Genomic DNA, 9,107 nt, shown 5'->3' with positions numbered 1-9,107 from the left:
TTCTTTACCCAATTCAGTAGTTTTTGAGAAGTCCGTTTATGAGTCTAGGCGGGCATTTGGGAAAATTTTGGCCACTGTATTCCCCGTTGATTTCTAAGCCAGTGGAGGGAATGTGGACTATGTGTGCCCTTTTTGCTTAGAATATGAGAACAAAAATGTCCTTGAAAGAAGCACACTGGCATTCGTGTAAATTGGTCATCCGGTTGCAAAACCGGAGAAACTGGATAAAAGGGCCACGGATTTCCTATTTTACAAGTTCAAGGGCTTAAAGTCAGCAAAAAATAGATGAGGAACTTAATTTTACCTAGACAAAGAGTTAAAGGGCCAATTGAATAATTTGCCCTAGTATACATTGTCAGAGGATTAATTCTTTATTTATTAGTGTAAAAGAATTAGATAGATTTGGACTCCTCGACTTTTTTCATTTTCTTTTTAACAAAAAAAAAAACAAAAAACAAATTTGACCGGACCGGCCTAATCCAGGACCTTTCCGCCTACTAGAGGAGGCCCAATCTCAATACAGGCTGGATGCAAGATCAACCCCACTACCAAGTCCCATCTCCCAAACCCTTATACTAAATAATAATAAGAATTTTTCAAGAAGATTATTGCTTTAGGATTCCGCTCATTGATTTTTCTCCTTTTTTTAGGTATTTACTACGACGTACTAGGCATTTGGGCCAAGACAGCTAGGTTGTCGCTTTAAGTGGATCAAATTCAATGCATGGTTGTCGCTTTAATCTTTCGACTCAAGAGGCTGGGCTGATTTGCTATGGATGCGCAGGTGAATGGGATCAACCGCAGCTCGGACGTGTGGGCTTGCGAGTTGCGAGTCATTGAAGACCAATCTTACACGACATATTATTATTGTTTTTCTGTAAATCTCTTCCGAGGCGGAGAATAAAAATAAAATATTTTTACTAAGCTGATTTTTTTTGCTTAAATGAAACATAAATATGAATCCTGTATGTTGCCAGCTCCGAAAAAGATGTAATTAACATAGTACAGCAATATGTGTGTAATCCTGTGAAGATGACCAAGGGTAAGCTTAGTTGAGTTGAGGTGATGATAGATGAAGAAGGCATCGCAAGGATTTTCCTCGAACCAGCAGCTGGAAAGCTTCATTGATCTTTTCGAAAGGTAGTTGATGAGTAATGAACTCATCCAACCTGGCCACCTGATTGGTTGATTTTGTCATTAGCAATAATTACAGCTATTAATATTAATTATTATGGTGGCTGCTGTATATATAGCTTCAACTTGGTATATGATATAATAAGTAATGATCACTAATCAATCTTAATATATACGAGTAGCAGTAACACCACACGTAAATAGATCGAGAGGTGAAAGGCTGCTCAGTGCTCACTCACCCCGCGCATGCAGTCTTGAGCAAGACGGGGCAATTGAGACTTGCCCTTGAAATCACCAAAAACTGAGCCTACGATCCTTCGCCCATCAAACAGCTCCATGGGATGGAGAGGCAGCATTGCGGGCGTCGCGTGCACCCCCAGAACAACTGTCAAACCCCAACCCTGCATTAATCCATATATATGGCGGGAGATTGAATGATTAGCGCACAAGGCAGTTTCTTTGTAAAGCTGAAGGCCTCAATGAAATGAAATGGAAAGTAGAAATAGAGATGGAGAGAAGCAAAGCATTAGGACGGCTTACGTACGTCGTGGGTAGATAGGAAAGCCTCCCTGACAACATCCAAGTTACCCGCACATTCAAAACTGTACTCCACCCCTCCTCCCGTCATTTCTCTAATTACCTTCAATCATTCAAAACACTTGTTTTCGTCTATGTCCAAGTTAAACGCTGCTACTAGCTAGTATATGTCGATCCTACATTATGTATACATGCATTACCTCATGCACGGGCTTTTCCAGTTCCTTGGGATTTACGAAATGGGTAACTCCCATCGTTTGACCTTCATTAAACATGCGGGGGGACCAAGAGTACACGACAAGTAGTTAATTAGCTAGCATTTCCAAAAAAAAAAAAAAACAATAAAAACGATTTTGGAACCGAGTAGTAGTAAGTATACTACTAGCATCTCTCTTTTTTTTTTTCTTTTTAATAGATATACTTCCTATTTTTAGTGCGACATAAGTTTGCAATTTGAAAAAATTTTCTGGTTTAGTGTAATTGTGATGGTACCTTTCGTTAGTTTGTCGGGGTTAACATCGACCCCTATGATTTTGGATGCTCCTCGTGATCGCGCTCCTTCCACAACCTGCACGCACATGCATAACCGTACGTAGTACGTAGTGCATTTCCCACTTCATCTTCATGTAATTAATAAATAAACATCATCCCTTGTGTTGCGAGGACACGGCTGAATTAATATCGATACTTACCGCCAATCCAACTGCACCCAAACCAAAAACCGCCACAGTTGAGCCAGGCTGCACTTTGGCAGTATTACATACAGCTCCCACACCTTGAATCGCAGTTGGCAGTATTAGCAGGAAATGGAAATGATGAAGTTTTGAAATTAAAGATGACACATATGGTTACGCGCGCACCGGTAGCTATGCAGCAGCTGAGCAAGGCCATTTGGCGAAGGGGCGCCGTGGGGTCAATCTTGACGACACAGGCAGAATCAAGGACGGTGTACTCGCTGAAAGTGGATGTGTTGAGGAAATGGAAAATGGGTTTCCCGCCTTCTTTACTCCTAAACCTACACTTGCCATCGTTCACCATTACGCTTTTCAATGGATTTACCCGATATTTTTCGCACAGATTTGTTTTGTCGGATTTGCAGTAATCGCAGCTCCCGCACTCCCCGTTGAATATGGGAACCGCGTGATCTCCGGCTTTCAGCTCCGTCACTCCTTCTCCCACGCTCTCTACCACTCTTGGAATGGCAGCAGGCAGGGCAGCATTAATTCATTTCGTTGCACCCCAACCCAAAATCAACAAATAATTAATTGCTAATCAAATCCAATACTCACTGCTCTATATAATTAACAGTTTGAGAGAGAGAGAGAGTTAGTATTTGAACGCGCGCGAACAACGAGAAAAATCGTGTAGCTGTGTGTATCAGCAATATATTGGGGGACGGGGACCTTATAATTATATCAGCAATATTTACAGTAGCAGGAAGAAGGACAAAAGGAGCAAAGTAATTTAACAGGGGAAATTTTGACCTTACCCTGAAGCTTCATGTCCCAGAATTCGAGGATACGCTCTCTGAGCTTCATTCTTTTTTTCATTCCCAGGATTGACGATGGAAACGCACGCGTCAGATCAGATGGCACCCAGTGCACAAGAGTCAATTCAATTTACCATTTAAGCAAATCACAAATCTATCTGTGAATCAATTCACTGAAGCGAAGTTGTCGTTATAAGATGGTTTGTCTCATACCGTGCCTAGCCAAGCGCCAAGATCGGTGTGGCAAATTGAAGTGTAGAGGATCCGGATACGGACCTCCATTTTCTTTGGGGGATCCACTAAAACATCTTGTATCACCAAAGGTTGCCCCGGACCGTAGACCACCGCAGCTTCAAAACAAAAAAACCACATCAATATTACTACCCGTATTGCTCGCTTCCAGCTTAGTTCATAAATATCTCGAGGTACATAAATATCCCCACGGATTGAGGAGGGGATTCTGATGGGGGAAAAATACAAAGGGAACAAAAGTCATTAAACACGCGATAAAACTTACCTTTGCAAGTTATGGTATTTGCTGCGGAATGCGTGTCACCTAAAAGGAGATGAGGATTAGCGCCATTTAGCGGTGTTAATCACAATCCAATTATATTGATCTGTCCAAATCCATCCACTAATAACCCGCCCACTAATAAACTGCCCATTAACTTTGAATCGTTCTAAATGGGTATCCATTTAATTGATGGATAGCGAGTTGATTCGACCCACCCATTTATACAAATTTTTAAATAATCATATATTAAAACTTGATTTTTAGTGGGGGTTGGGCAGATAATTTTGAATTTCTTACAAATCTAAGTGAAAAAAAATGCCATTATTTCTTGTTAAACAACATGCAAAAAATTTTTTTTTTTTAAAAAGTAGAATTTAAAGTGAGTCTTAAATGGATAATTGGATATATTCATATCCTATGTGTCTCCATTTATGCCCATTTATTTAAACGGGTATAATTAAGTTATGATCCGTTCAAATCCACCCGGGTCATCCGTTTTGACACGTTTAGTGCCCCTACAATTAGAGAAGGTAGTGTTTGGCATGTAATTCTGCAGAGGAGTATCCAAGTCAACATTACTAATTAACGTTCTAATCGGGGGCCGCTTGCTTGGGCTAAAGAAGAGCACGACAGGAATGAATAGAAATCAAATTGTTTGTTAGAGGGGTTTAATCGACATAATACTACGATTGAAAGTTCAAATCACCTTGGTCCTAAGGGCTCAATTGATTCTTTGCATACTAAGGGAATTTAAACTAAACTAACCAATACTGAGAAATGGAGAACCTTTTCCGGGTAGCTTAATCGATGGAGGCCTGTTGTTTTTCCCCGCTTTCCCCTTCTCTCCCTTTTCTGGATGAGAAATCTGTTAATCTACATTCATTTACTTTCGTGGAATGTATGTGTTCTAGATGCAAGTATAGCAGTAACACTAATTTTTATAGTAGAAAATTGTTACACTAAATAAATCCAAGTGAGCTTAAAGCAGATAACAATTTCTTATCCATAGGGTTAGTGGAAAGCACGATAGAATTGAACCTTCCTCCATCGATGGATGATGAGAACTTGAACACTTCCGGATACAGCTTTTTGGAAACTCTTCCTTCTCGCTTGTTCCCACTTCAACCTTCCTCTCTCTCTTGCAGATGATTCACGGTGGTTGTTATCTAAGAAAAAGAACACAGCCCACCTACATGTAGCGAACAATAAAGGATTTGATTCTCGTCATCGTTTGCTTAGTAAGATTTACACAAGAATACGTGTAAAGTTGCGTGTCATTTACCATAACCAGATAAGGTTTCCTACTATTCCGATTAATTATTGATTATTTGCCAATTATTTTCTAAGGTACATTAAGGTGTGCTAAAATCCCGCTTAATGACATATATACTTGTCTTTTACTCTCTCAAATACAGTTTTCCTATTTAGAAGACGGATCTGTGTGCCCATTGGACACTCTCATTAACCTGCAATTCAAGTGTAATATATATTTTTTTTTAAAAAAAAAACGAGTAAAATTACTTAGAAAATTATGTAAATATAAAAAAGGATAATAATAATTATTAATATGTGTATTCACATGATTGATAAGTAGAGTGTGATTTATGTGTACTAAAGAGTAAAAAAACCCTTAAAGCACGTGATGTGGTTCGAATAAAGAGTTTGTCCAATAGAATCTTTTAAATGAAAATAAAACTAAATCGAAAAGTGGCGAGCAATAAATTTGAGTGAATTGAGTTAAATAGGAGATTATGTCCACTAATCAGTAATCTGATGGAGCACCTATTAAGATTGGTCATCAAATAAAACATAATTGCACAATAAAAAGAAATCCTAACAACAAGTCCGCTCCATGTTTAGAGCAACGTTAATCTGATCAGGCCAATAAAGAATTACAAGATTCATGATTTGAACAAATATGAATGATCACTAGCTCAATTTTTGACTACATATAAAGTATGGGCTTTTTCTAATGGCTGCCTAATTAGTACTTGTTAAAACACCTAAATCAGATGGAATTTAATAATTTATTACCTTTCTGTGCATTTATATGTTTTTTTTTATTTAACTTTACATTTTAAATATATTAACACTTAAATTATATTTTAATAAATATTCAAGTCGGCACTCGCTAGATAGACCCATGAAACGTATAAGAATACGTCGATTTAATTTAACTGCTTGTTGATAATACAATAAGCATTTGGCTTCTTGTTGAAAATCTAAACTTTTGCATTTTTGTAGTTACATATTTGATATTTTACTAGTTTTTGGCTGCCACGCCTTCGCGCGGCAATGCCCAGTTTTAAGTTTAACATACATAATTTTCGGTTTCTATATATAATGCAATATGCATACTTTTCTAATATGAAAATTCATGTACAAATGGTGCAAATATTCATCTACAATGGTGATACATCTGTCGTTGAATCTAGAATGTCTAAATTCCATTATATGTCTAGCTAAGACTTAACACAATTTACTTGAATAAATATAATTACACAAGAGCATAATTAATTGAATTAGGTCTCTTATATCTTAATTAACATAAAGAAACAAAAATTGCCAAATTTAAATATACCATGCTTTGCATCCCTAAGTTATCAATAGGTCAGCATGTAGGGTGATCGAAGAGGAGACTGATAGAAACAATTGAAAAGCTACCATGATGATAGCCAGAAACTGTAGAGGTGTGATTTCCATTCGCAAAACTAACGTCGTTTAGGACACTGGGCTAGTCTACGGAGGAATTAACATTGGTTGACTGCACTTTGCTCATTGGCTAGCGTACGTTAAGTGCAATCACGGCCATAGTACATTTGAATTGAAGCAGCTCGCTACTCGCACCCTTTTCTGTTCCTCTCCGAATAGTCCTCTTCTAGGGCATGCATATTTTCGCTACTATATAAATCAGAATGTCCATCATACATCCATATATCAACAAACAATATCAATTACCCAACGTAAATATTAGCCAAAACACTTGGAGATTTGGATATACAAAGTAAAGAAATAGAAAATGCATACAAATGCAATTATAGTTCAGTCAACTTATATCCAAAAATAGCGATCCAACGGCCAAAGAAAAATAGGTAAAAAAAAAAAGAAAGATGAAACTTCAAGCAATTCTGTAGTTATCTCAGTTAAATTATCAACTTTTCAATGTCACCATTTATATTTTTTGTGCCACCCATTACATCCACAATTCCCTCTTATATATAGAGCAAGCTTCATGCGGTGTAAAAGATGCTTGGATGTAATTCTTAACACAATGTTTTCTCCCAATAGGTGCTCAAATTTCTATCTGAATAGCTCGATAACATGTATTACATTAACTTCAAGCTTTAACCCAACTTGAACTTAGTAAAAGATATTTTAAGTAAAATGTTAGAAAAGAGGCCATACATTAAAAATTTTAGCTGGAAACAAAATGATCACTGGTAAGTGAAAAGTAGTGAATGACTCAATCTTTTTGTAAACAAAATAAGAATAAGATTTCTCTTCAAAATCACCTACATGAATTCAAACTGAACTTTTCTATGTGCTAAATGATCTGAAGCAGATAAAAGTTCTACTTTTCTATTAGCTATATTTCTACACAATGCACAAGCTACTAATTTCACTTGGAATTGTGCTGTTGCATCTAACCTGGGAGCTTAAATTTTGTTCTCTTTATTCATGTTCTACTGTTATGAAAGAGCAAGTCTTACAAAACAGGGTAGATTTATCAAATTGTAAGATATTATCTATACTGACCAATTATTATTAGATGAAATCAATCTCTAAACGGATATTTCAAATCTGTCCTTCTGATCCATATTAAGGCATTCAAGAACTATTGACTTACAAGATTGCAATTTCCAGTCTACATTCTTTCCAGATGGGCAGATCATATTCCAAGAACCCAGATGCTAAACGTAGTAAATAAACAAAATACTTGACAAATCAACATGGGTAGTCTACTACCAACAAGTAAAAAGCAATGTTTTGAGGGAGACACACCGCTAATTTGGACTGCAAATGAAGCATGCACTGATAGAATTACATTTAACCAATCAAAAACATCAAGTAACTTCTCGATTCGAGCTTTACTATAAACACAGATTTGTGAAGTCTGAATGTAATCAATCATACATGTAAATTCAAACATGTAAATAAACAAAACTCACGGCAGGAGGTGAAGCAAAAATCAAGAGTAACATTCTCACCACAAATGTCGAATGTCCGCGTATATCTCCAGAAGCTGTAGTTCGCCCAAAAATCCTTTCGACTAGCTAATCTGATAAGCAAGCTGTCTCTATGGAAGGTAGGATTGAAGTTAATCGGAAGGGTGTCTGAAGTAGCAGGTACTGGGAGAGTGAAGCGGAAGTGGAAATTAAATCTAAGAAACGAACGAGACACAGTAATGGAGATTGCAAAGCCTGCGCGCACCGGTTCTTGCACTTTGTCCAGAACACTTAGATTTAACTACTTCGCTAAGAATGAGCAAGAACACAGCCACCGCGCGGACAGCGGCAAATCAAAGGCCATGCAGACAGCTCATAGCGGCAAACTCACCGGCCACAAGAAAGCCACGCGGACAGCATCGAAGTTCCAAAGCCATGCAGACAGCTGATAGCAACAAACTCGCCGCCCACAACAAAGCCACGCGGATAGCAGGAAATTTCCAGCAAAGCCACCACCACTGAATGGCAAAAGATCAAACTGCGCCTCAAGCTCACACAAATCACGCTATAACCGGCCCATATTCACTGTAGCTAAGCCAACTGACGCTTTTAGTATAGTAAAGATTTGTATATTTTAGAATAATTATTTTATTTTTTAGAGTTAGTTGTTCCTCACTAACTTATAAGTAACATGATTCATGAAAATAAGAATTAGAGTTTTTTTTTTTTTTTTTGTGTGTATAGGTGCCGATATTGTTTGCCTTTTGCGTTTAACTTGTTTCCCTATTGGAACGATGAAAGAAAGCAAAGATGAGTTACACATTCCAACTTTTTTGTACACCCACATAAAACGGAAATAACAGATCCATTGTACAAGGAAACATGACATTTTTCATACTACTCATATATTCAGAAAAACTCGAAGGGTTTGTAAAATCATTAGAAATGAAATAAGATATCAACTGTGTGTTGAATCGATTAAGGGCATACATGCCCCCAAAAAAAAAAAAAAAACCTGTATTATCTTTTCATGTTTGTGTATATATTGATGGAATCTTCAAGGGAGTGAAGTGTGAAGCAATTTGACTGCGACAGGTTCAAGGCACTAAAGTGTAATTAACCCTACAGATTACACGAAGATTTGGTACACATGAATGTGACGTTAATTTTCTCTCAGCTGAGAGCTTTCTCTCTCTAACCTGAGAGCTTCCTCTTCTCTGAGTGGGAGATTGAAAATTCAAAAAAAAAAAAAGAAAAGCCCGCCGAT

At 37.4% G+C, this 9,107-nt stretch overlaps 1 protein-coding gene across 7 annotated transcripts; it reads right to left on the bottom strand.

The window, feature by feature from the left end:
* Nucleotides 1–898: 898 nt before the first annotated feature.
* Nucleotides 899–8,386, bottom strand: LOC113722413 (alcohol dehydrogenase-like 3). 7 transcript variants are annotated; one of them, XR_011820553.1, is made up of 14 exons: nt 7,883–8,382; nt 6,256–6,575; nt 4,713–4,863; nt 4,461–4,526; nt 3,678–3,716; nt 3,374–3,510; nt 3,161–3,210; nt 2,532–2,863; nt 2,364–2,446; nt 2,164–2,239; nt 1,872–1,933; nt 1,675–1,774; nt 1,374–1,535; nt 899–1,177 (listed from the first exon to the last, which is right to left on the bottom strand). XR_011820553.1 is itself a non-coding variant. In XM_072063641.1 (14 exons), the coding sequence occupies exons 3-14, from the start codon at nt 4,720–4,722 to the stop codon at nt 1,049–1,051; spliced, it is 1,242 nt and encodes a 413-aa protein (XP_071919742.1). In that variant the 5' UTR covers nt 4,723–4,863; nt 6,256–6,572; nt 7,883–8,386; the 3' UTR covers nt 899–1,048. The 7 variants fall into 7 exon arrangements, 6 of the variants coding, with proteins under 6 accessions (XP_071919742.1, XP_071919741.1, XP_071919743.1 ...); XM_072063641.1 differs by having other exon boundaries at nt 1,679–1,774; nt 6,256–6,572; nt 7,883–8,386; XM_072063640.1 differs by having other exon boundaries at nt 1,679–1,774; nt 7,883–8,381.
* Between the last annotated feature and the right edge of the window lie 721 nt (nt 8,387–9,107).

Source organism: Coffea arabica, chromosome 8c, assembly GCF_036785885.1.
Source record: "Coffea arabica cultivar ET-39 chromosome 8c, Coffea Arabica ET-39 HiFi, whole genome shotgun sequence".
In the NCBI taxonomy this organism is placed as follows: domain Eukaryota; kingdom Viridiplantae; phylum Streptophyta; class Magnoliopsida; order Gentianales; family Rubiaceae; genus Coffea; species Coffea arabica.
The sequence above is the reverse complement of the archived record's forward strand: the minus strand, read 5'-3'. Positions and strand labels throughout refer to the sequence as shown.